The 26,342-nt window shown below is 40.9% G+C and overlaps 1 protein-coding gene across 1 annotated transcript in view; it reads right to left on the bottom strand.

Annotated features, from left to right (window-relative positions):
- Positions 1–205: 205 nt before the first annotated feature.
- Positions 206–26,342, bottom strand: part of ZNF704 (zinc finger protein 704) — a 251,943-nt gene continuing 225,806 nt past the window's right edge. The window contains exons 7-9 of the mRNA XM_033202167.1: positions 24,312–24,416; positions 14,794–14,891; positions 206–13,239 (exon numbers count right to left, since the gene is read on the bottom strand). Of these exons, the coding sequence (XP_033058058.1) occupies positions 13,128–13,239; positions 14,794–14,891; positions 24,312–24,416 (315 nt within the window). The 3' untranslated portion in view covers positions 206–13,127. The remainder of the gene's footprint in view (positions 13,240–14,793; positions 14,892–24,311; positions 24,417–26,342) is intronic.

Genomic DNA, 26,342 nt, shown 5'->3' on the forward strand with positions numbered 1-26,342 from the left:
GATTGCTAAGGGAATGGGTTGAAATTGTCATTAGCAGGGCTGAACATGAGGACACATGCCTTCCACATGTTTCTAAAAATGGCCTTGATAATGAAGACATCTCTTTGGTTTTGAACTATTTTTACAACTCTAGGTAAAACCCCAAGCCCCAGCGAGCCTTTCTTGGTATACATTAGTTATCCTTAATTAAATAAATGGTTTCAAATAGAAGCAGATACACAAAAACTTTTATTAAGTGGAAGTTAGACTTACTTCATGGTAATTAACCAGTTACAAGTGCATTTAAATTCATGTGTGTAGACACTGTAGAAGTCAAAATGGTCTTTTGAAAGTCCAGTGTTCTGGCTCTGTTTGTGCCAGTGCAACCCCAGGTAGAACCATCCACAAAGTAAGTACAGGTCAACAATGATATCAGACTAGATTGGGAACACCATATTCATCATTACAAGCATTACAGAACAGAAAAGTCCAAGGACCAGAAGACGATTACTAAAGTGATTCTTACTATAAGCCTTTTTTTCTACTTAAATGCTTCCAGAGGACCAGTGTAGCAAATCCTCAACCCTGGGGGGACAGAGCCACTTCTGCATTTTACACTTAAATGAGCCACAGAAACTGTAAACATTTGGTGGTCTCTTGATGCCCATTTCAAATAGATGCCAGCTGTCCCCTTGGGAAAGTGCAGTTTAACTGGTGTGAACATTTAACATTGTACATCTTCGATCTGAAAATTTCCTTCTGTTTCAATTAGCACCAGTTTATTTAAAAATATTTTTCCTGGTGTTAAATATTTAGGAAACATTTTTTTTTAAACAAACACACAAAGTCCAAAACAATGGAAAGCAACAGAAATTCAAAAAATTGTTTTAGAGAATAGCATTTAGAAAAACAAATGATTTAAACATTCAACAAATCTATGTACAATGTGCCAGAAGCTGGCAAGGAGCATGGCTGAGGAACAGTCAGGTAAAAGGTTTATCAACCTGAACCTCCACAGGCTGTATTTACAGTCAGATAGGTATTCAGAAATGTGTATCAGAACATCTGGATTTGGCTAAAAATCATATAAAAAGACACATTGCCCCTCCCCCAATAACTTCTAATTAGGTAGCAAACAATCCAGTATAACCTTAAGTACCAGGTTTAGAAATGTGTGTGTTTCCCCCGCCCCTGTATTTTACAAACAGTTGAGAAACTTTCTCAATGGACACTGAAGAGAACCAGAATGGCAGAGAAATGGAGTTATTTCCACATTGTCAGATGAAGGAAAAGATACTTTTTCATGCTGAATAATGTAGTAAAGCACTGATTAAAGAGAGAAGGCAAATTATTAGGGGAAGAGGTTTCATGAAAATATGAAATCAACAAACGGGCTGAAGAAATTTGTGTATATTCTATATAGACGTTCCAAAATATAAGTAATTTTGAAAAAAGATCAATGATTTGCCTTGCTGGACAATATTTTCATATTTTGTTCTTTGAAACTATAACCGAAACCCCTTGAAGAATATTTTTTTTCTGGGATTGAGCATTACACCCAACAGATAAAACCTATGCCATTTTTATCCAATGAAATATTCATTCACTTCGTGCAGTTTCATTTGCTTGTTAATCCAGTGTTACTAGAACCTTTAAAGAACTGGGCACATTTTCTAACAGCCAACATTTCCCATTTATGCTTAAGGAGTAAAAAATAAACCATTTCCCATTTATTCATGTTAATGATGGAATTTTTTAGAGCCTGATGTTGCAGAGTAAAGTTTCCATCTTTAAAAACATCAAGCAGGAGAATATAGATGGGCTTCCCATATCCCCATAAGGATCTGTATCCAAGTTTATTTTGAGTAATTTGCAATTGTGGTAGGTAGCTATGCAAAAATTTACTTGGATTCAATACAAAATACATGCTACTCTTTGAAAATGCATAGTTTATAATTTTATACATTCATTTACTAATATTAAAGACTTTTGTTGAGCAAGTACTTACCTCTGAATGGTAGTAAGATTATATTTCAAAAGATCTCTAAACATTGGACAGCATTGCCACTTAGCTTTTGAGTTAGCACTCAATGACATGTGAATGCCAGTCATTTTCACACGAGTGTCACACAGGAAGGACTGCTGTTTTCTCTGCATTCTTTCTCCTTTACTTGTTTAGCAGGCACTAAAAAGCAATGCTTTCTACTGATTGCATTTCCACTAAATACCCCGTTTTAAATATTTAATAATTTCATTTTAATATTTTAGATTTGGTGTAGAAAACAATTCAGAAGATGGCTTAATTTTTAAAAGTTTCCTTAAACATTGTCATGGACTGAGGGCAACAGAGGTTTTGTGATTACTGTTGTTCTCTCTCCAGTCTTCTCATTTGATAAAATGACCGTAGGTCACTCGCAGTTGCATCTGATGATAGTCATGAACCCTTTGGGACCTAGCGATTTTTTCTTATCCTGAGTTCTTCTTCTAAGCATATAGGATTTTGATACACAAAACACTTCGGAAACTATTCTAGTGTCTGGTTATTCCAGAGAGCCTATGTTTAAATGGCTGATCACAGTCCAACCATTAATTACAAAAATAGGAATTTTAGGGTGTGTTGTAGGAAAATATTGATTCAGGGATTTTTTTTTTTTTTCTTTTAAACATGTATGATCCACATTCCTGGGTTAATTTACACCCAGGACATTTTCAGTTATCGAAGTCATGGGACTAGTATGTTTTGGAGATTTTTTAGTTCTTCCCTAAAAAGGTAAGTCTTTTCTAAAGCTTTCTACCAATGACCAAGGAGGTTCCCCAAAGTTGGCAGACAGTGAAAGGAGGGGCTTTGCTATCATCACAGGTGTTGGTCACATCACAGCCATTGATTTCCAATAAGAAGAGTATGGAAAAAAGGTTTAAAAAGTAAAACAAGGGTTGTAATCTGCAAAGTGATGCATTGCCCCTCAACCTTTTTTGGGAGAGTATGGGTAGTTTATCATTAAACTCCACTGTAGATCCCTGAGGGGTATATTCACACTCTGGCAGCCGCTCTTCCTCTTTCCTCTCGGTCCCAGCCATCTGTGCCCAAAGCATAGGAAGGGGGCTCCAGTGGAGTGAGGGGCAAGTGCTTAACAACATGAGTGGACTGGAGTCCTCTTCTCTTTCCATAAATACGAAATTATAACAATTACACCCTGCAGGAGCCACTTCCTTTTCACATACTAAAGGCCAATTCTGCTTTCATGCTCTGTAATTGTGGGCAGAAGTCAGAGCCTGGAGTAATTAAACATGGAGCCCTCTTGCTCTGCCCTCACTGTCCCCTCCTAAGGTGGAACCCAGCTCACATTCCTGGTTCTGATCACTCTATTAGCCTCGCATGTGGAAAGGACCAGTCGGGTTGCTGACTTGCACAGCAGGCTTTGAGGCACAGTGAAAGGATTAGCTATCTGCCTTGTCATTCTTTACAGTGAGTCTGAACAAATCTTTTGTGATGAGCGTGGCTGGCTGTCTGCTAAGCTGCTCTCCTCATGATCACCTAAAACCGTTCAGACAGATGGAATATTTTCCCCGAAGGAAGGGGATAGCCACACTGACTGAGCCTTACATCCCAGTCACAGTAATATTTATCCCCTTGCACCTTAATTTAAGAGAGAGAAAGCAGTATCACGGAAACAGGAATGTCCCATCAGGGGCTTTAGAATTGAAAAAACGTTAACAACAACCTGGCCTCCAGCTCAGGGAAATGAGGGCAAAGGGATGGGTAATCTTTCAATAGCAAATTCACTGGGGCTCGCCAAGATGGGGGAAAGCAAGACTGGTAGCTGGAATGGGGACTGTTCTCTTTTAAAGCTCAGTTTCTTCTCTAGAGTGCTGGTTTTCCTTTTAAGTCAAGGATGTAGAGAGAATTCAGAAGAAATAGATGTGCACCTTTGTTTTTTTCTGTTTGTTTAAAGGAAATTTCCTTCTTTAATGGTAGTCTCACTCCATCCCTAGGTGCAGCAGTGCAATCTCGGCTCACTGCAACCTCTACCTCCCGGGTTCAAGGGATTCCCCTGCCTCAGCCTCCCAAGTAGCTGGAATTACAGGTGTGCACCACCACGCCCAACTAATTTTTGTATTTTTAGTAAAGACAGGGTTTCACTCTTCTTCTGTTTTCACTCTTTCTTTCTTCCTCTGTTGGCCAGGCTGGTCTCGAACTCTGACCTCAAGTGATCCATCCACCTTGGCCTCCCAAAGTGCTGGGATTATAGGCGTGAACCACTGCATCTGGCCAACTCTGGTTAATTTTCTGAATTAAAAATTTAGGGAAATGGCCCTAGCAAGATAATGTAATAGTTAATTAGACTTGAGAATTAATTTTTAGTATTTTCATGATATAAATAAATCAAAGGGATCTTCTCTTTGGAAGTTGGTAGTTAATAACTATGTGGATGGTGCCTAACATGAAAGAACATTTTTCAAAAACAAGGACTACAGTTTAACCACCATCTCCACCTTCTTTCAAAATCTACGGTTACTTGCTTTTGGAACCATAGCTTGCTTTTTCTTTCTTTCTTCATGGGTCTTTCTACATCCTGTTATTGTCATGGCAATGGTGCTAACTATGATTCTTTTCCATCAGAAGAGGAAAGCACTAAACTGCTTCCTTCTCCAACACTCTATTACTTTAGAAACATAATAATAAGTATCATTCATCAAGAACCCTGTTCATGATGTAGGAGTCTGGCCAAAATGTTTTTTTTTGAGGCTCCTTCTAGCTCCACGACTCAACTGCCTGTGAATGACTTTACTCCAAACTCAAGATGTTACACCTGGTAAATTAATGGGAGAAAGGTAAGATGAAATGCATTCATAGTTTGGACTGCTTTTTAATCATTCACAATGAAAGAAATCTCAGGCATTGCCAATGTCATTTAAATTGCATTCATATTTAAACATGACTTAACCATATTACCAGGCGTTTCCAACTCTGAGTTTACAGTATGTTTTGATTTGATCATTACGGATTATAAATTTGAGCTGGTTTTAAAATTTCTGGCATTGACTTAAGTTTATATACATAGCAAATGTTGTATGCTAGCAGCAAAATAAATTTTCCCCAAGGAGTCAAAACTTTTACTCAGAACATACATTTAGCTAATAAGCTCCTATAATTAACTACCAAATTGGCTGAAATTTAGGGATTAGAGATCCGCTATAGTAAAGGGATTCATCTGGGGATAAATCAGTTTGCACTTGGCAACATGACTGAGTAACGGGTGGGCTCTTTACGTCTATGCTGAAAGGCCTGGACTGAAAAGATGGTTTGAGAACACGGTGGGTCCCTGGGTCTTCTTACGTCCCTCATCAGTCTGGCAGACTAAGGTCTGAGCCAGGCCTTTAATGAGCCCTTTCCCTCTTCCTTGCAAGCAGTACTGAGGCTGACTCAGGTTCAAGACTACTCTGGGTTGGCCTTGGAGGTGGGTATGCTGATTTTAAATATTCCTATTCTACGCTGGGTTCTTACAGAGATCAAATGGAGTAGTGTGTGTGAACGAGACGGATTTTATTACATACGTGAAAGGGTCAGTGATTATCCCAATACCATCAGGACTCCGATGTAAGATACAGTTTAAAATAACTTAGTCCATCTAAATGAAGGAAGCAACTTCTCATTTTTTTCATGACACATTTATTCCCATTTTGCTTTTGCCCTCAAAGATGCTAGAGTTTTGTATGTGGGAAAAACCTCCTTTTGAGGTTAGTGGACACTCCGAAATAACCTAAATGCCTACCAGTTCTGAAGCAAGGCTTCTGCTGTATCATAGGTGAAGCAGTGGTAATTTGACATGGGAATGAAGACTCATGAGGCAGGATGGAGAGGGAAGGAGTGTGGGGAGGCTGGCAAAGGGCTTTGGCACAAGGAGGCAATGTGTGCTCGCTGCAAGCTTCAGAGGCTCCTGGCCACCTTCTCGGAAGGCACGAGGCTGTTCTTTGCCAGCCCCTCATCACAGTGGCCACGGTAGAAAACAGTAAGAAAATAAGGTAACAGTGATTCAATGCTTTGTGGGGCACGGCCTGGGCATGCCAAAAGGAGGCAGAGTGAGAGAGCTGGATAACTCAGCGTATCTCTATTCAAGTCTGCCATGAGAATGATATCCGGGGAGAAACGATCTCTTTCCCCACTTTTATTTTAGTTGCCCAGATAGTGCCGACATGCGAGTTTGTGGGGCTGATGGATGAACCTGACCTCACAACTGTGGAATGTGAAATCCACTTTTCCTAACAGTTGAAACTGGGGGCTGCAGGCTGCACCTGCCTGTGTACAGCTTCTCTTTGGTCTGCATAGTGTTGGCCAAGAGTTTGAGTTAGTTGTCAACACTTACGTGTCAGGTAATATCCTATTTCCAAGTCAGAAGATCTAGCAGCCCTGGGCCTGATTTCTGCATGGTTCTGATTGTCTAGAGCTGAGTGTGGGCGCCCCTTCAAAGAGGGCATGTGTTCTCCAGTTCAACCTGGTCTTCACCATTCTTGTGTTCCTCTTTGCCTGATCCACATCAATCATTTACAGAACTTGCGTGGTCCTTCTGAGGCACTGACATTTGCAACCTCTCCTATATAGAATTAGGAATCTTTTGGAAATGAGACTCATTTGGTTCAAAACCGCACAGCAATAAAAACTTCTTGGGGACTTTAACGCTAATAATGGAGACATTCCAAGGAGTGAAAACAGAGATTTGCAGGACGCCTCATCTTAAAGACCAGGAGCCAACGCTGTACATGGCTTTCCCTAACTCTGTGCATTTCTAGTCCTCAAGTGTGCAGATTCTAAAGCCTATTTGAAACCAAGGTCCAAGTGACCTTCTGACCACCACATAAGAGCTGCCCAACGGGTGTATGGCTGTTCTATCTCAGCTTTGCTTTTGATGTTATCTGCATACTTGGCTAATTAGGCTAGCTTCTGGATTACTAAAATCTTAGAAAGAAAAGATGCTTTCTTGTTTTAACAGTGAGTGGGCTTGAAAAAACTGTACAGCATTATGAAATGGTTTTGGCAAAGCTCTAAATTATTTGTGCAGTTTTAATAAACTCTTCACAACTCCCATCTGTTTCCTGGTTCTTGGGAACGCAGTCACTTAACTGATCACAACCTCGTGTGCCTGCTAGTTCTTCACAGTGAAAAATCAAGCACTTGTTCTTTTTCTTTTTTTTAAATTTTCTTTTTTCCCTCCACTATATTTTGGAAGCACTTGTTCTTATGTGGAAATTACAGTTATATACTTAGTGCTGAGGACAAAATTATTTTAAACACTACTGATCACCTAAGAATTCTATCTTCGGACCTATCTAATATGATTTTAGGAATTTCCACCAAATGATACTTGCTGGTTAAATGCAAGTATCTGTGGCTCTGGTAGGTCAAGTGGTAAACTTGTCTTTGTGACACAGAATTTATCATTTTACACTAAAAAATTTATAAGAATATTTCTCCCATGGCCTATAAGCATATCTGTTAACATTTTTTAGATTTAAAATATACAAAATGACTCTTCAGGCATCTCTTTCCATACTTTGAAAACACACCGTTAATGATAAAAGGAGTAGCTGTTGCTATCTTGATTCTCTTATAATACCCATTCCATCTGATCTGTATTTCTACCCTTGCTGCAGAGGGTTAATTAAAAAGATATGCATCAAAACATTTGCTTAAAAGAGACATAGCCCTTTGTTTGGTGAGCCGGAATTACTTATAATATTAACACTTCCTGTCTGGTAAAATACTATATATTTAAAAAATAAGCTACAATGTATAAAACCAAGGTCATTTCTCGCAAAATGTCTGTGTTCTTTGTGATTACAAAACACTGCATCTTGTAAAATATTTCCAGTTAACTTGAGAAGTAGAGTACTGACGCTTATTACCAAAGTGTCATGTCTCTTAGAACTGTAGAAGCCTAACCAGTATATTTCTTGTTTTATTTGGAAAATTAAGTTATAATTGTTTTTGTATTTAAAGATTACATTTTGCCACAACATATTACCATTATGATTCTCAGACCCACAACAAAAGTTATAAAACATGAGATTGTCTTCAGAAAAAGGAACTATTTACAAAACAGGACCAGAAGTAAAATTCCCATTTTGGTTCCTGGTCCTATGACAGATATACCTTTTAAAGCATGTATATCATTGGATATGGGCTTTTTCAAAGTCAATCGTAATAAGCAAACCAGCTGGTCTTAAATACATTTTATAGTTTCTTGCTCTATTGGTGTGCATTACTCAGTGATACAACTGGTACCTAAAAAAAGTGCTAATCTCATTTTATTTACTGACTTCAGGTTTGGCTAGTTACAATGCAAAAAAGACACAAGAAACAGTTCCGATATGGAGGAATCCTCACAGGTACGAGGAACAGGGACAGTCCGTGCCGCTGGTAGGGCTACTTTCTTAGAGAAATGAAATTTCCAGTTGACCCGTGTGCCCGGGGCATTCTCCAAAATGATCCACATTCTCATTCATATTCATGAATCCTGCTCTGTTTCCACTCATTTGTATGCACAAATTCTTCCCCGAGTTCACACAGGTCAGTGCTACAGAAGATGTGGTCGATAGCAATTCTACAGGGTCATGAGAAAAATCAGCACCTTGTCCACAAGAGTCCATGGAAGTTTGTTTGCTAACATGCTATTAAAGCAAAATGTATATCATTTACGGCTTGCTTTCACCTACAGAATTCTGCTGATAGCTAATAAACAGTCATCCATTGGGTAATGATAAAAAGAACCAGAAAGGCTTTGTATTCACAATTACATTCAGAAAAAGCCTTACATGAGTCTAGGAATATCCCCCACCCCGCCCCCACCCCCAGGCATTGCGCCTGTGGTCCAAATATTAGCCTTAGGCTACGGGTCAGCTACGAACCGTTTTCCCAGGGCACTCCCCCACGCCTCACAAATGTCAGTACTGCCCAGTTCACGGAAATTTGTCTTGAAATGATACCATGCTCATTTGAAGAAAAAAATTGTTCTGAGTAGAAAAGACTTTAGTGACAACAAAATTCTTCCTAGTTTTAGGAGTCTCCAGACCTATGTTTGCATGCCCTTTATTTTTCCCTGAGGAAATGAATATTATTTATAGTATTTTGCTACTATTCTCAAGGTATTCTCTCTTATATGTACAACTCTGGCCACTTTTCTCTGAACCTTTGCAAGTGAATGCTGCACTTTGGAGTCTGATGAAGGGGGAATATGGATTCAGCAGTGCCAGCTAATTCAGAACCCAGGGCTGCTTTCAAAAGTGTGGCTTAGTGTGACACCAGAAACAGCAGACTTAAAACTCCAGTGATCTTGAGATTTAATGGAGGGCATTTCAGTTTTGAAAATCTTTTGCAACATATAGACATGTGGCTATCTCTTTGAAAAGTTTTTAGAAAGGTCAAGAATTGTGTCATTCTCTACTGAAAATTTTCATCTGCAATATGGTTATGTTCAGGCAGGAATTGTCTAACAAAAGGGCACCTTGTTGGTGCCTGGAGCTGCCGCCGCTGGGCACTTTGCAGCTAAGCGCACACATTCTTGCTCAGAAACCCACGACTTTTTTCCTGACACTGGCTTTTGCCAACCAAGGGAGAAAACTTTTCAGCTAGCGTGGTGGAGAGAAGTCCGTATCTGCTAGAGATGGCCCGCTCCGGCTGGGCACAGCAGCCCTGCACTCTTGGCCAGAGGTACTTCCCTTCAGGTCATTCTCTCCTTGCCTCAGGCAGCTGCTCCCAGAGGAGACAATGGCAGCTCCCTGGGAGGTGCTCAGGGATGGTGACCACTAGCTGATCAGCACCAAGAAGATGAGCAAGAGCCAGGTGTTCACAGACCTCTTTTACCTCACCGACCCCCTTGCTACCTGTGTGTTTTCTCCAGGTTGTCACACTGCCTCCCACCAATGCAGCACACATCTTCTGGGAAGGCCCAAGGCTTAACACCACTGCCTGCTGGCCACTCTGTTTTGTCACTGTCTGGAGAATGTCCTGTCAGTCACTATGAAATGACTTCTTTGGAAAGAGATGCGAAAACTTTTCTGAAGGTTGGGGTGTCAAAGGAGAAAAAAAATCAAAAGGCTACATTATGCCTTACTTAGAAATATTTCGGGACCAGAATCCATTGTTTTGCATGTCTTTTGCACAGACAGGCCTCCCCTGAGCTCCCTGCGGTGGCCAGGGCTCCAGTTCCACCGCCAGCCTGCTGTGGGAGCAGTCTGCCCAGCCCTCCCCCTCCTCCCAGTCAAACGAACACATACAGAGAACTTGGTTCCACAGCGATGGCATCCAACGAATGTCTGGCTAATTTGGCACTTCATTTAGTTCCAAAACATAACAACAAAATAAAGCTACATTAAAAAAAAAAAAAAAAAAAACTAACTTGCACGATCAGCGGTGTATATTGGAATTCATGGCTTTCAGGGTGGCCTGTAAGGAGTATAATCCCTTTTCTTCAAGACCAGCCACCTGTGGTCTACTAGTTATTCCATGCATTGGTCCAGGGAATATGTGTCTGTGTCTAGAAAGGTACTGAGGGTCTGTCTGCACCTGAAGCCAGAAAAGAAACGACGCAGAGCCCTGGGCTATCAGGCAGAAAGGAGCCCCAGCTGGGGCAGGAGGCACAGCACTGTGTGAAAAACACTTTAGAAAGGAGAAGAGACCCCAGGGAAGCTACATTCAGCTCTATAGTTCTGTTTACACCTGTGCACTTATAGCCGCACACCAGGTAAGGACTGAGCTTGGCTCAGCTAAGCTGGAGCTTAGCACACTCATGGGGTATATATCTGGGGGTGAAAGCCACGGGGCTTTGCTCCAGGACTGCTCCATAGCAAAGATCTCTCCCTCCTTGTGTTTCAAAGTTCTGGGATGGGGGATGGATTTTATACTTCATGACTTGAATCTTTTTCTATTAGTAACAGTCCAACGATCAAGGGCTAGAGAGCTTTGCTGAAGAGAAAAACCTCTAGTCCAGGACTGTACCCTATCATTTAAATACATGGTGAACTTGCTTAAACAGGTGACCAGCTCTGGCCTCCCAAGGCCATTGGGTAATCTGCCCATGGGTCAGGGCTTCCTGGACCAGCCAGAGCATCATCTCACATCAGTGGTGCTGCATGGGGGGTGACAGGACACCAGGAGGAGAAAGGACATGCTAGAGTAGAAGAAACAAACACATTTCTGCATTTTTAAAAATGCCATTTCCTGGCTGACCTTGTAAGTCTAAAACATACAGTATTCCTGGTGCTGTGACTAGTACTGATTGGTAATCAAGATGCAAAATTAGATGAAGCTCTTTCTCTCTTCTCCTAAAATAAATGTTTTTAAAGAAACAAATAAATGAAAAAAAAAAAAACCAGGATCTCTTCCAAGGAATAATTTTTAAAAATTTATATGAAAGTTTAAGAAATAAAAGTCCCATAATATGTGAATGCACAGATCGTGGATGTTGCGCTGTAGAACCTCCTTATACTTTCTTTTGCTTGTATATAAAAAGAATATTTGTCATTACTAGATGACTTCTCTCTATGCTTAAAAAAGTGTATGTACAATCTCTAGACATATATTAAACTTTCCTCTGTGCAATTTCATTTAACATTCCTATGGCTGATCCCATGTCCCCTGTCCCTATACAGTGCCTCCTATAAGGTGCTCTTCCTACTTTGCATAGGTATAGGAGAAATAACTCTTTAGCAGGGCAATTCAGAGTAGGGTAGATAGAGAATGAGCTTATTTATAGGGCTTGACGACTCCCCTCTCCCCACACCACTATCCTCCAAACAAGCAAACAAGCAAGTTACAAAGTCCAATAAATGGAACACAGTGCAAGCCCTGGCCCTACTAAATTGAGAAATTCCTATACCTACATGCATTTTCCTTTTGATGTTCTGTATGTTCCCTTTTCAGCGAATTCTTAAATGAATAGCTCCAATATTTTTATAAGAAAAAATTAAGGTTTCACAACCTTCCATTTACTCACATGTTTATATTGTTCATTAACTCAGCTCCCAGATATGCTAAAGCATAAAACCTATAAAAGTGCACTCAGAATGGAAGTGGTTTGTCGACCTAATATGACTTTCTGAACAGGTGGGGCCATGTGGGCTGTGCTCTGCTGTCTAAAGCAAACCTGCTGGGACAGTTTGAAGTTCTCTACCTCTTCCGAAATCAGTCAGTGGTGGAGCTTGGAGAGAAGGAAAATGACCCATTAACCAGGCTACAATCTTGACAGACAAGCAGTAACAAATAGCTCTGAGTTGCCATTTGTGTCACATCCCTGAAAGAAGCATCGAGGCTTACCCAGATGGCTACAGGTGCCAGTTCTTGACTGAGTTGTGGCAGGTAGTGAGTAAAATTAGCTGTGCTGCCTCAGGGGAAGAGCTTCTTATGGATCCAAGGAAGACTCCTAGATGTTTCCCAACAGTGACAGCTGGACTTCCTGAACTCAGCGTGGGGCTGAAGTCTGCTGGTGATTTCCGTGGACAATCGCTTCTCGAGTTTATGCCATCTGGGGGCCCTACAAGCTAATAGCTCTACCATGGTTCAGTTTGGGGTCATTCTTAAAAACAAAACAAACAAAAAGACATAGAAAAGATGTCCAGAGTGCTGCGCTTTCTTGCAACACATCCTGACATATACTGCTCCAAGAAGTCAAGTGGAAAATAGGGAAAAGATTATTCACAACAAAAGTAGGTATTGTTCTTTGTACAAATGCTACTGAATAACCTGTAGCTTGCTTTTTAAGTGTCAAAAAAATCTTGGAAATGGCATAATTCAGAAAGCTTATCAAAATATGCCTCCTTTCTAGGTAAAATGGGCTTTGTTGGTTTAATTGCTACAGAAGTCCACAGTTTTAAATCTAGACATACAGCAAAAAAGTTGACCTTTCTTTTGAAGGAAAAAAGCTAGCTATAGCTGTTCCAGGCTGGGTTCTCAGTAAGAGCAACTTTCTTTTGTCATAGGTGGTGACTTAAACAATTTTTCTGTGTTTTTGCTGTTATTCCTCCAAGGTTCCTGAAAAGGCTTTTCCCAGCTTCAACTGTGTTTTATTCAGGAGGAAAAGCTCTTTCCAACACCTGCAGTGGGAGGCCAGGGCAGGAGCGGCTCAGGGCCCCGAGCCCCTCTGCCTGGGGGTCTCTCAGTCGAGGAACCTCTGGCAGGCTTTCTTCCAGCGGCAGGCGGTACACCACATGTCTCGGTTCTCCATCCCGTACACCTTCCGACACTTTTTGCCCTCTCCCCTGGGCTTCCTGTAAGATAGACGAGGAAGGTTAGTTTAGTGGGAGGAATTCCATAGGCATTCTATGGAGAGCTCAAAATCCCTTGAAAGAGTGAGGGGAAAAAAAAAAGGCTGGCCATGGTGGCTCATGCCTGTAATCCCAGCACTTTGGGAGGCAGAGGTGGGCAAATCACCAGCAGTCAGCAGTTTGAGGCCAGCCTACTCAACATGGTGAAACTCTGTCTCTACTAAAAACATACAAAAATTAGCCAGGCATGATGGCACGCACCTGTATCCCAGCTACTCAGGAGGCTGAGGCAGGAGAATCACTTGAACCCGGGAGGTGGAGGTTGCAGTGAGTCGAGATCGCACCACTGCACTCCAGCCTGGGAGACAGGGCAACTTCTCTCTAGGTTCAGACTCTAATATGTGCTGGTTGTTTTCACAGCCACTCAACTGTAAAAATTTGCTACTATATCCCTTAGGCTTCTATTTGTCTACTCGTGGACATGTCCATTTGGGCATCTTCATAAAACTGAATTAAATAAGTAAACACAAGAAATGTCAGTAGAGAGCAACATTGCTCTTTCAAGTTTTTAAATAGGTACTTTCAAATGCTCCCTCCATTCTCAATTTCTAGTACAGCAGTCCCTGCTAAGGGTGGGGAATATGTTCCAAGACCCCCAGTGGATGCCTGAAACTGCAGATAGTACAAACCCTATATATATACTATGCATGAATTTCTTTTTCTTTCTTTACAGTTTCATGGATTGAAGATTCATTCTTACTGTCGATGTTTGCAACCTCAATATAACAATTTTTTTCTTTTTTTGTTAAGTTGAAAACTTTCACCTTTTCACTTAAAGGAAGCACTTTATGGCTTGTCTTTGGCATATCTGAATTAAAGCCTCACCACTCTTGCACTTTGGGTCCATCATTAAGTAAAAGAAGGGTTACTTGAACACAAGCACAGTTTGTAACAGTCAATCTAATGGGAGAGTAGTGTAGACACTGTGGATACACTGAACAAAGGGATAACATTCATCCCAGGCAGGACGGAGCTGGATGGCACGAAATTTCATTACATGACTCAGAATGGTTTGCAATTTAAAACTTAGGAATCATTTATTTCTGGAATTCTCCATTAAGCATTTTTGGGCCACAATTGACTTCAGGTAACTGAAACCACAGAAAGTAAAACTGTGGATAAAAGGGGACTACTGTATTTTGGTTAAGGAACTTCTGGGGAGATTGTTCTTGATCTGCATTAAAAATTGTATCTTATAGTTCATTTAATATAGAGATTAATACAACATGGCTCTAAATAGACCCAATAATCACCATTACCTATTCTGTAAAAACAAAACAACAAAAACCCAAAACCTTACTGTAAATTATTACCCCCTAAAACAATAAATCTTCATTAATAGGTAATGGATGGGAAAAACCACAGGAAAAAAAGAAAGTGAGTTTTGTCAATTGTGGAGAAATTTTATAGAAGATCATCTCTCAGGGTTCTCTCTGCTGTTCTGTTTTACAGTTAATTCCCTTGTGGTGAAGTATGCGGAGTTTTAAGCTGTCGTACCTTAGGCTGACTGTGCCTCTGGGTGGGGAGGACAGGACCGTGTGCGCATGCTGTCTCTGCTCTCCTGTGCCCACTGGATGATGATGTGTGGGTGACACCTGGTGAATACATGGAAAACAAAGTTGATGGGACAGGTTTTCCACCCATGCAGTTAGTTAGCCTTTGCTATGTGGACACTGGTCCTTGACCATTAGAAGCAGAGATGAGGCCAGGCACGGTGGCTCACACCTGTAATCCCAGAACTTTGGGAGGTCGAGGTGGGTGGAGCACTTGTGGTCAGGAGTTCAATCAGCCTGGCCAACAAACATGGTGAAACACTGTCTCTACCAAAAAGTACAAAAATTAGCCAAGCTTGGGGGTGTGTGCCTGTAGTCCCAGCTACTTGGGAGGCTGAGGCAGGAGAATTGTTTGAACCCCGGGGCGGAGGCTGCAGTGAGCTGAGATCGCGCCACTGCACTCTAGCCTGGGTGACAGAGTGAGATCCTGTCTCAAAAAAAAAAAAGAAAAAAAGAAGCAGAGATGCTTTCCTCACAGAGACAACACATTAAAATGGAGGAGGGCTGCTTATGGCAGAATTAAAATGCATTCCCAAACAGAGAAGACCAACCAATAGCCAATATCTCAAACATTTTTTACTTCGTATCTATGCATTTCAAGTGGCTCATAATACCATATTTTCACTTGAATAATATTTTAAACCTTAAAGTACATTCCTGTCTATTTCTTTTAATCCCCATGAACCCTGTCAAGTAGGGCAAGGCTCACCATTCCCTTTTTAGAAGATGAAACATACCTAGAGAGGTTAAGAGATTTATTTAAGATTATGTAGCTAGTAACCGACAATGACACAATGCAGGTCTAGGCCTTCTGTTGGCTCTAGTGGATCAATCACAGCCACTAAATACATGGATTCTTGTATAAAACACCCCCTCAGCAGACTCTCAGGTCCAAACAGGAAGGAATAAAGGCAAGAGGCAGAGAGCCTGAGCAAATCAAGAACATATGCCATCCACCAAACACTTACTGAGTGCTCACTATGTGCTAGGTACACTGACAGCAGCTTTAACCTTCACAACGACTCCACATAGTATTACTACTGTTCCCATTTTATAGATTAGGAAACCAAGGCAGATGGAGGTTAAGTAACTTGCCAAAGGTCACGGCATGTGTCATGGTGGAGCCAGGGCTGTGCTGCAGCTCTCCCTGGCACCAGGACATGTGTTTAACTCTGTTGCTCTTCTGTCCCTCAGTCATAGAGAAGGACCCCTGCTGTCCTCAGTCCCTTCCGGATTACTCACTTCAGCCCTTTGCATCACCTGCTCTCGTAACACTAAATAATGTCCCCAGCTTCTGGAATTCTTACAAGCTGCAACAAATTAATTTTTTTTAACAAAGGAAAAAGAATGTTTCAACTAATTAATCAGTATTGCCATATATGGGAGGGCAGACATTTAATAAATTTAAAAACCTAGGAGCCAACGTGGTCATAGGAATAGCATTGTCAATTAAAAGTCATGGGAGCGTTCCCCAGACATTCTTAGAGAATTGCTTTTCTCTAGTATAGGTATTAGTACTTTCTCTTCTCTTTGAACATAAAGGAATGCTCGGGATACAGTTTGGATATGTGTCCCTGCCCGAATTTCATGTTGAAATGTTATCCCCAATGCTGGAGGTGGGGCCTGGTGGGAGGTGTGTGGATCATGGGGATGGATCCCTCATGAATGGCTTGGACCATTCTCTTGGTGATATGTGACCTCTCACTCTTGAGTTTACATAAGACCGTGGTGGTTTTATGCCCATTCCTGCTTCATACATGACGTGCCTGTTCCCGCTTCACCTTCCACCATGAGTAAATGCTCCCTGAGGCCTCCCCAGAAGCAGATGCCACTGTGCTTCTTGTACAGCCTGCAGAGCCAATTAAACCTCTTTTCTTTATAACTTACTCTGTCTCCGGTATTTCTTTATAGTAATGCAAGAATGGCCTAATAGAGATCATCAGTGTTATTTTCCCAGACATTAATTTTAATGCTATGGTTTGAATGTTTGTCCCCTCCAAAACTCATGTTGAAACTTACTTGCCAATATAATACTATTAAGAGGTGGGGCCCTTAAGAGGTGATTAGGCTCTGAGGGCTCCACTCCCATGGGTGGGATTAGTGTTCTACAAGGGCCAGTCTGGCCCCCCTTACCCTCTCACCTTCTGCCATGTGATGATGCAGCATAAAGGCCCTCACAGAGGCTGGCATGTTGATGTTGGACTTCCCCGCCTCCAGGCTGTTAGTCAGTAAATTTCTGTTCATTACAAATTACCCAGTCTAAAATATTCTGTTATAGCAGCACAAAACTTAGACATTTAAAAAATTATACAGGTAGGGCCAGGAGTGGTGGCTTACACCTGCAATCCTAGCACTCTGGGAAGCCAAGGTGGGCAGATCACTTGAGTCCAGGTGTTTGAACCCAGTCTGGGCAACATGGTGAAACCCCATCTCTACTAAAAATATACAAATTAGCCAGATTGGTGATGTGCACCTATAGTCCCAGCTACTCAGGAGGCGGAGGTGGGAGGATCACCCGAGTGTGGAGAGTTCAAGGCAGCAGTGAGTCGAGATTGTGCCGCTGTACTCTAGCCTGGGCAACAGAGTGAGATGCATCTCAAAAAAAAAAAAAAAAAAATTATACAGGTAAGTAAAAAAATCTAACATTTGGAACCACTGTTGCCATGAGTTTGAATTATTCTATACCACCAGTCTTCATGCTTAAGTTGGGTGGAGCAAGGGCCAGCAGAGGTAACATTCAGAGTTTTTAAAAATAAAAGCTTTGGAGTTCAGTGCATTCATTTCATGTGTATAGATATGTAGCTTCCTCCAAGAGCAGAATCCTCCTCACCCCATCTCATAATGGCTTTGGTTTTGTATAGGATGAATAACAGCAAACTAGAGGGAGTGAATACCTGAGACATCTATAGTCACTGTAGATGATCTATGATATGCTTATATGAATTGTTTTAAATTATCAGGAAAATAAACATAAAAATCTAACAACTCTTGTAGAACTAATAGAATCCCAAGAACACTGTGCTTCATTTAGTCAGAGAACTGGAAAAGTTTGGTTGACATGACAGTAACACTACTTCCATCAGCCAGGGATAATGTGGAAGTTTCTAGATCATGCAAAGTTGCCATAGCCCTTTTGCATGAAGTGATATGAGATTATTGGATATTCTTCATTCAACAGATACTTATTAAGTACTTGCTATGTACCAAGCATTGTTACAGATTCTGCGGATATAGCTGTGAACAAAACAAATTCTCTGCTCTCATGGAGCTTACATTCTAGTGAGAAGATAGACAATAAATACAAAATCACACAAGGCCATTTTAGTGATAAGTAGCTGACAGAAATAAAATAGGGTAATAGGCTAAAGTGTAATAGAAGGAGAGGACATTTATTTATTTTGAGTGGTAAGAGAAGGCCTCCCGAGGAGGTTACCTTTCACCTACAAGGCATTGCAGAAAAGGGGGTGGGCACTTTGTGGGAGGTGGAGGGTGGGAGGAGAGGAGAGGGAAGTATCAAGCTATGCCTCTGACCTGCAATAAGGGATCTGAATGTTATTCTAAGCACAATAAGTCAGTCATTGGAGAGTTTTTAAAAGCAAGACATCTGATTAATGCTTTAAAAAGATCACTGGCTCTTTGGGGAATGGATAGTAGATAGCCTGGAAAGGAGCCCTGGAGTTAAGAGGCTTTTGCAGTATTCCAGGCAAACACATACTGGTAGTTTAGACTAGGTATGGTGGCAGTGGTGGGAGCGCCTGGATTCTTGATGTTTAGAGGCACAGCCTAGGACTTGTGGGTTGGGATGGGGCACAAGGAAAATTGCATCTTTAGATCAATCAAGGATGAACTGAGGAGTCAAGAATGAATCCCAGGTTCTGGCCTAAGTGGCTGGAGGGACAGTGGTGCCATTTTCTGAGATGAGAAAATTGAAGAAGCAGCAGGGTGAGGGAGGCATGAGGAACAGGCTTTTGAAAATTCCAGGAACAGAGTTTGAGGGATATGGATTGTCTTCGGCTGTTTTGTGCTGTTGTAACAGAATACCTGAGACTGGATGATTTATAATGAGCAGAAATTTATTTCTTACAGTTCTGGAGGCTGGAAAGTCCAAGGTTGAGGGGCCTGCATGTGACAACAGCCTTCTTGCTGTGTCATCCCAGGGCAAAGGGTAGAAGGGTAACAGTGCACTTAAGAAAGGGCTGAACTTGTTTTTACAACAAACCCACTCTCCTGATAATGACACTAATTCATTCATGAGAGTAGAGTCTGCTAGACCCCATCACCTCTTAAGGGTTCCAACTCTCAACACTGTTGCACTGGGGATTAAATTTCCAACACATGAAATTTGGGGGACACTTTCAAACCACAACATGGACCTCCTGCAGGAATGACCCCTCACCAAAGTCTTTCTTCCTGCTAATGGCTCTCTTAACTCTGGAGTTCAGCACATGTGTTTCTACAGGGTACAACATAGCAAAAGACAGAGGACCCACTTCAAACTTCCGTATGTGGCTTAGTTCAGTGGGAGGCTCAATATGACATGTGAGTTTTTCTTGAGACTTTTAATGGCAAGACAGTTATGTTTCAGCTTCCTATTTTAGTTGAGGATGAGGGTGGAGAAACCAAGGGAGTAACTGGGGCAGTCAACTACCATTTATTCAGTGTTTGGGAATGTGAAAGACAGGCAAGTAGGTTATCTATGATCTCTTTTAATTCTCACAGCAAACTTGCAAAATAAGCAATCTATACCTACATCTTACAGATAGAGAAATTTAGGCTTTGAGCAGGGAAGTGGCCTGCAGAGCATCCCAGAGGTAAAAGTAGCAGCAGAAGTAATTTGCTGAGAGCCTGCTATATAAGCTAAGTGTCTTCCATATGTTATCTATTTTAATCTTCACAACAACCCTATCATAGCCATCATTTCCATTTTATAGATGAGGAAATGGAGAAGTTAAGTGCACTGCCCAGACCACACAGTTAGTAAATGGACTCAGGATTTGAACACCGTTGTCTGACTTGAACACAGCTGGCTTTGGAACTCACTTCTGAATGATGTCAAAGCCCTGCTTTTTGCACTCTTCCATCCTGCCACATAGCTGATGGAAAAAATGTGTGTCCTAAAATAAAGCCCCATAAAGCAAATACTCTCTCTCTTAGTGGTCTCTGCATTGCAATTTGTTTATTTCTTAACCACTTCTAAGTTCTATTTTGTGGCATGTTTTATAAAGCATATAATGTACTTGGACAGTATAATATGATAATATTTCTAATTAAATAAAATTGTTGGGCTATATGTTCATAGTTTGTCTACTGGTTAGGTGTGACCTCATAAGAATCTAAAGAACTCTAAATTATTATCTGTAAAAATTGTGGTTAATCTCTCCCATGTGTTGAGTGTATCTGTGTTACAGAAATCAATCCTAAATAGGGAGGAGCCGCTTTCTCTGACCCATTAAACAGTGCTGAGACATAGTAAAGGCAGCAATGATGCTAAGAGATCTGTAGTGTCAGCTACATGCCAGGCACTGTGTGAGCGACACAACTCTACAAGGTAGTACTAGAGTAGAGGATATTACTTTAGAAGGGTCACATGGTGTTCACAAATGCCAGAGCAAGGATTTGCAAGTAAGCCTCACACTAGAGATGCTGTGCCCTTCTGTAAATATGCAGGAGAAATTTCTTTTCTTTGAATTTTTTTCTCTCTTAAGAAGGGGGAAAAAGGCCTCTGGCTTGGTTTTAACCTCATATAATTCTGAACCTTCCCTCAAGGCATTAAAAAAGAAACCTCAAACAAGCTAAGCATTTGACAATTAAGCACTATTTCAGCTTTGGAGACCCTCCCCAACAGCCTGAAGCCTCCTAGAACTGCTCTTGGATAGCAAGTTGACCAGCTCATACTTGCTTTCTTAGGGGTTGTTATAGATCGAATGTTTGTGTCCCTCAAACTCGTATGATGAAGCTCTAATCCCCAGTGTGGCTGTATTTGGACATAGGGCCTTTAAGGAAGTCATAAGGGTGGGGCCCTGATCCAACAGGATTAGTGTCCTTTAAGAAGGGATAGCTGAGACTGTTGCACTCCTTCTCCATGTTTGCTCTCCTTGGCTTGCCAGTGCCCTGGCATGTGCTTGTGCGCACTCTCTCTCTCGGCTGTGCATGCACAGTGAGAAGGCAGCCATCTACAAGCAGGAAGGGGTCTTCACCAGAACTGACTTGGCTGACACCTTGATTTGGACTTCTAGCCTCTAGAACTGTGAGAAAATAAATTTCTGTTGTTTAAGCTGCCAAGTCTATGGTATTTTATGGCAGCCTTGAGCTGATTAATAAAGGGGCCAAGGGCTCTTAGTTTTCTGTCATGAAAAGAGAGAGAAAGAAATGGAGATAATTAGGAGAGAAGGCAGGTCATTAGGGAAAAACATGTCAAAGAAAGTTGTAATTAAGGATGTTCTCTTTCCTATCCCTCTCCCCACAGCCTTAGGCTACAAAAGACTGAACTTCCAGTTACATTTGTTAAATATGCAGTTCAGCCTTCTCAGCTACACACCTCTGGGAAGAGGTCTTACCCAGGGAACTTATTAAAGTCCAATGTTCAGGAAATCTAGCATAGGCAAATGAATAAATAAAATCCTACAACCCTTGGGATTTTTCAGAAATGGATTTTTCCCACTTTCTAGGAAGTGTACAAAAGTATCCATCCTCAATACCAAGTCTCAAAGATGTGGGAGAAAAGTAAACTCTAAACAGGGTTGACAACCTCAGGGTATTTATTGTAGAATACAAGGATAAAGGTAATTTTTTGAAAAGCATTTTATAACATGAATATTTCTCTGTTCTTCAGTTTGGACACAATTGAAGCCATCATTAATACAAATTCATTATAACTTACAACTTTTAGAGCTTTGGTCTGAAAACCCTATTATACCAATTTAAAGGGTAAGAATTCACACGTTTTTAAATTCTACCTGGCTTGCCTGGCCCTCCTGGAGCATTCAGGGACAGTTGCTGGCACGCTGCCCGTGGGTGTGCAACAGTCCTGCATCTGTGTGGGTGGGCCGTCATGAGAGCTAGCCCACCAGGAGAAGATGGACGACAGCAGCACCTGCTTGTTTTTTTTTTTAAAGCATAGCCAGACAGTTTAGCAACATAAAGAACATTCTTAGTTGTAGCCTTCTTGTCTTTCTAGGGTAAAACAAAAACCTTTGAAAATTCCACCCCACCCTTATTTTATCTTTAAACAGGAATGGCAAGCTTGACTGCTAAAATCAGTCTAAAGTCTTTGCTGAAACAGGTCACACAATCAGCAAAATTGGGAATTCTCTGGTGAAAGAATAAATTAGAAGCTCTCAGCTGGGCACGGTGGCTCCAGCCTGTAATGCCAGCACTTTGGGAGGTTGAGGTGGGTGGATTGCTTGAGCTCAGGAGTTCAAGACCAGCCTGGGCAACATGGGAAACCCCCATATCTACTAAAAATACAAAAATTAGCCAGGTGTGATGGTGTGCATCTGTAGTCCCAGCTACTCAGGAGGCTGAAGTGGGGAAGATGAGCTGAGCCCAGGGGGGTTGAGGCTGCAGTGAGCCACGACGGCACCACTGTACTCCAGCCTGGGTCATGGACTGAGACCCTGTTTCAAGGAGAGAGAGAGAAAAAAAAGCTCACATAGGATTTTAGTGGAATACCGACTTAATCCAGCTATAGTATGTCTTAGATATCGTATATATACTTTCTGTCAAAGTTTTTGTCTAGAATGTCCCAGGTAACCAACACAGAGTGAAATGAGGGATTCTGTAAAAATTCAAGGGCACTGAGATAAGGGTAGAAATACACAGTGTCTGTAGCAGAGTTTTAACATTCCATTGTTGAAGAACAAATGATATAAGGTATCCTGGCTGGTATCCTAGTGTGTAAGACACATAAGAACCATAAAGGACACAGAGCTAGTAAAGAGCCCCTCAGAGTGATTTCCCTATACTTTAGAAGATAATTTAATTAGAAAAGCAAAGGGGAAAACATTCCAGTTTGCGTGGCCACAGAGGTAGTCTGAAAGAGGTCTGAACTGGGCTGTTCCATCTCCATGCTATTACATCAGATGAGCAACATGGTGTATGCTTCCCATACACCACTGAAAATTCTTCCCAAGTCAAAGGCAGGAATTAATAGGACGCAGAATAGATGGTCTCAATAATTCTATAACTGTGGCTGCCATTTTAGGTTAATACAGAGAGGCTGTCTCAAAAGTGATATCAAGAGTCACTCCGGGTCTTTTTATGTCTACCAAAAAAAAGTCCTCAAACAGACAGATTGTTAACCTCTGACACCTACATCAGTGGATCAGTGTTCTTGCCAGAAGCAAAACTAATACCAACACAGCTAAGCTGCCCTCTTCTAATGTCTACTAACAAGGTCACTCTTGCAGAGCTACCAGAAGTTACCACTATTCAATGAAAATACAACTTTAAAAATGACTCCAGACCCATGGTATTGTTTACAAATCACATTCCCAGAGTCTTTTCTGGAAGCCACTATTTCCCAAATTGCTTCCAGCAGTATGCTTTTTACTGTTGGCTATTCCTCTACGGAATTTAATAAATATTCATCAACAGAGCACAGCATAATTCATTCAGCCACTTTCATTTTTATCAGTTCCACAGAAGGGTTTAGACTTTGCTGGAAACCTCGGGGAGTTGCCAGTGGTTGACAATAAGAAGCTTTTGTGAGGTCCTTGGGGAGAAGGGTGGAGAAGAGAAAATAAGGTTAATATCTGTTATCATAAGCCACTTTCTGAACCTTATCAGGAGTTATACACCACTGTGAGCCTCAACAGTGTGCATGTCTGTGGCTGTTATGTGATAAACTATAAAAGACCCAATATATTTTTAAATGAATGGTTAGAAATCAAGTTAATTCACAGTGATTTATCAGACAGGAATCATTTAATATGTCAAATCAATTCTTATGTACTACTTAAGTCTGATTGCATATTTCAGCACTCATTTACTTTCAGATTACCCATCAGCATGGATTATTCAGACTTTGAAAGAAAAAATGATTTTAATGTATTTTTGAGATTTCAAAACGACATACATACAGAACAATATTTCCTAAGTAATAAAATTTATAGTTACTTATAATGATAAACACCATTTTTTCTATACAAGATCTGAGTTCAGCTATTAATTTTACCATCATTTGGAAACATACAAATATACTACCAACACAAAAAAATCTTGATATATTTCCAACAAGATGTTTATGAACAGTTGAAACTCTCTTACAGTTTTCTGAAATGCAAAACACCTTTTTGAAGAGAAGTGATACCTGCTGATGAGTTTACAAATATCATTTAAGAAATATAGTACTTCTGGCATCCTGATGTTTGTATTTTTCTTGCATGCCTCTACTATTCGCTCTCTACATTTAGTCTACATTGGCTTTGACCAGATTTTTGGCTTTTTCGTTTTTCTACTTACCGGAATGCCTGTGAAAGTGACCGGAGGAGATTGCCAGGAAATGCTGAAGCTGCTGCCATTGGGGGTGAACTTGGCCGATCCTGGAATGGTCACAGGGGGTGTGGCCTGGCAAATAAAAAACAGACAAAGCTGTTATGAAGGAGTATTTTCCTTCGGAGCTTTAAGCTCTTATTACCAAAGGAGGACCTCAGAAATGGTCTCAGCTATATTAATAACTCAGACTAATTATCTAATAGGAAGACATTAAACAAGGTTAAAGGGAGCAGCCAGCAATAAACTTTGTATATACACCTAAGCAAGCTATCTAAGGTATAAAAAGAGATGGTTTTTGACTGTTGATTTCTGAAAAGAAATTTTATTATATGTACATATACTTATTTTAGGATACCTGTGAGATAGAATTCTTCACTCTAAAATTGGGGAATCTACCCTGCTATACTGTGAGGGTGGGTGTAAATTAGTACAATGTTCTTGGAAGGTAATTTGACAGTACATATAAAAATTCTTAGCATTCTCTGTGTTAGCTATTCCACTCTAGGAATTCATTCTAAAGAAATGTATGCAAGAATGTTCCTTGCACAACTATATATTATAAAAAAACAATTGGGGCTGGGTGTGGTGGCTCATGTCTGCAATCCCAGCACTTTGAGAGTCAGATGCAGGAGGATTGCTTGAGGCCAGAGTTTGAGACCAGTGAGGGCAACACAGTGAGACTTCGTCTCTACTAAAAATAAAAAAAATTAGTCAGGGGTGGTGGTGTGTGTCTGCAGTTCCAGCTACTTGGGAGACAGAGGCAAGAAGATTATGTGAGCCCAGGAGTTCGAGGTTGCAGTGAACTATGATCATGCCACTGCACTCCAGCCTGACAACAGAGTGAAATCTTGTCTCAAAAAAAAAAAAAAAAAAAAAACAAGGCCGGGCGTGGTGGCTCACACCTGTAATCCCAGCACTTTGGGAGGCCTAGGTGGGCAGATCACGAGGTCAGGAGATCGAGACCATCCTGGCTAACACAGTGAAACCCCATCTCTACTAAAAATACAAAAAAAAGAAATTAGCCGGGTGTAGTGGCGGGCGCCTGTAGTCCCAGCTACTTGGGAAGCTGAGGCAGGAGAATGGCGTGAATCAGGGAGGCGGAGCTTGCAGTGAGCCGAGATCGCACCACTGCATTCCAGCCTGGGTGACAGAGCGAGACTCCGTCTCAAAAAAAAAAAAAAAAAAGAAAAGAAAAAAAAATACTGGAAACAACACAAATGCCCAGTAATAGGGAAGTAGGTAAATAAATCATGATATACCTACAGAGTAATTCAAAACGTTGTTAAAATGGCATAAAAACAGACACATATACCAATGGAACACAAATAGGGTACCAAGAAATAAGTCCACATATTTATAGCCAACTGATTTTTGACCAAGGCGATGAGAACATACACTGGGGAAAGGACATCCTCTTCAATAAATGCTGCTGGGAAAACTGGATATCCACGTGCAGAAACACGAAACTAGACCCCTAACTCTTGTCATTTACAAACATCAACTCAAAATGGATTAAAAACTTAAATGTAAGACCCTAAACTATAAAACTACTGAAAGAAAACACAAGAAAAACACTCCAGGACATGGGCCCAGGCAAAGATTTTTATGGCTAAGACTTCAAAAGCACAGGAAACAAACAAAAATAGACAAATGTGATTATATTAAACTAAAAAGCTTCTGCATGGCACAAGAAACAATCAACAGAGTGAACAGCAACCTGTTGAATGGGAGAAAATATCCACAAACTATTCATCTGGCAAGAGACTACTATCCAGAATATACAATGAATTCTAAACAACTCAATAGCAAAAACCAAATAATTCCATTAAAAAGTGGGCAAAGGACCTGAATTAAAATTTTTCAAAAGCAGACATACAAATGACCAATAGGTACATGAAAAAATGCTCGACATCGCTAATATCAGAAAAATGTGTATCAAAACCACAATGAAGCATCATATCACCCTAGTCAGATTGGCTATTATTAAAAAGATGAAAA

Source organism: Trachypithecus francoisi, unplaced genomic scaffold (genome assembly GCF_009764315.1).
Source record: "Trachypithecus francoisi isolate TF-2019V2 unplaced genomic scaffold, Tfra_2.0 Lachesis_group7, whole genome shotgun sequence".
NCBI lineage: Eukaryota > Metazoa > Chordata > Mammalia > Primates > Cercopithecidae > Trachypithecus > Trachypithecus francoisi.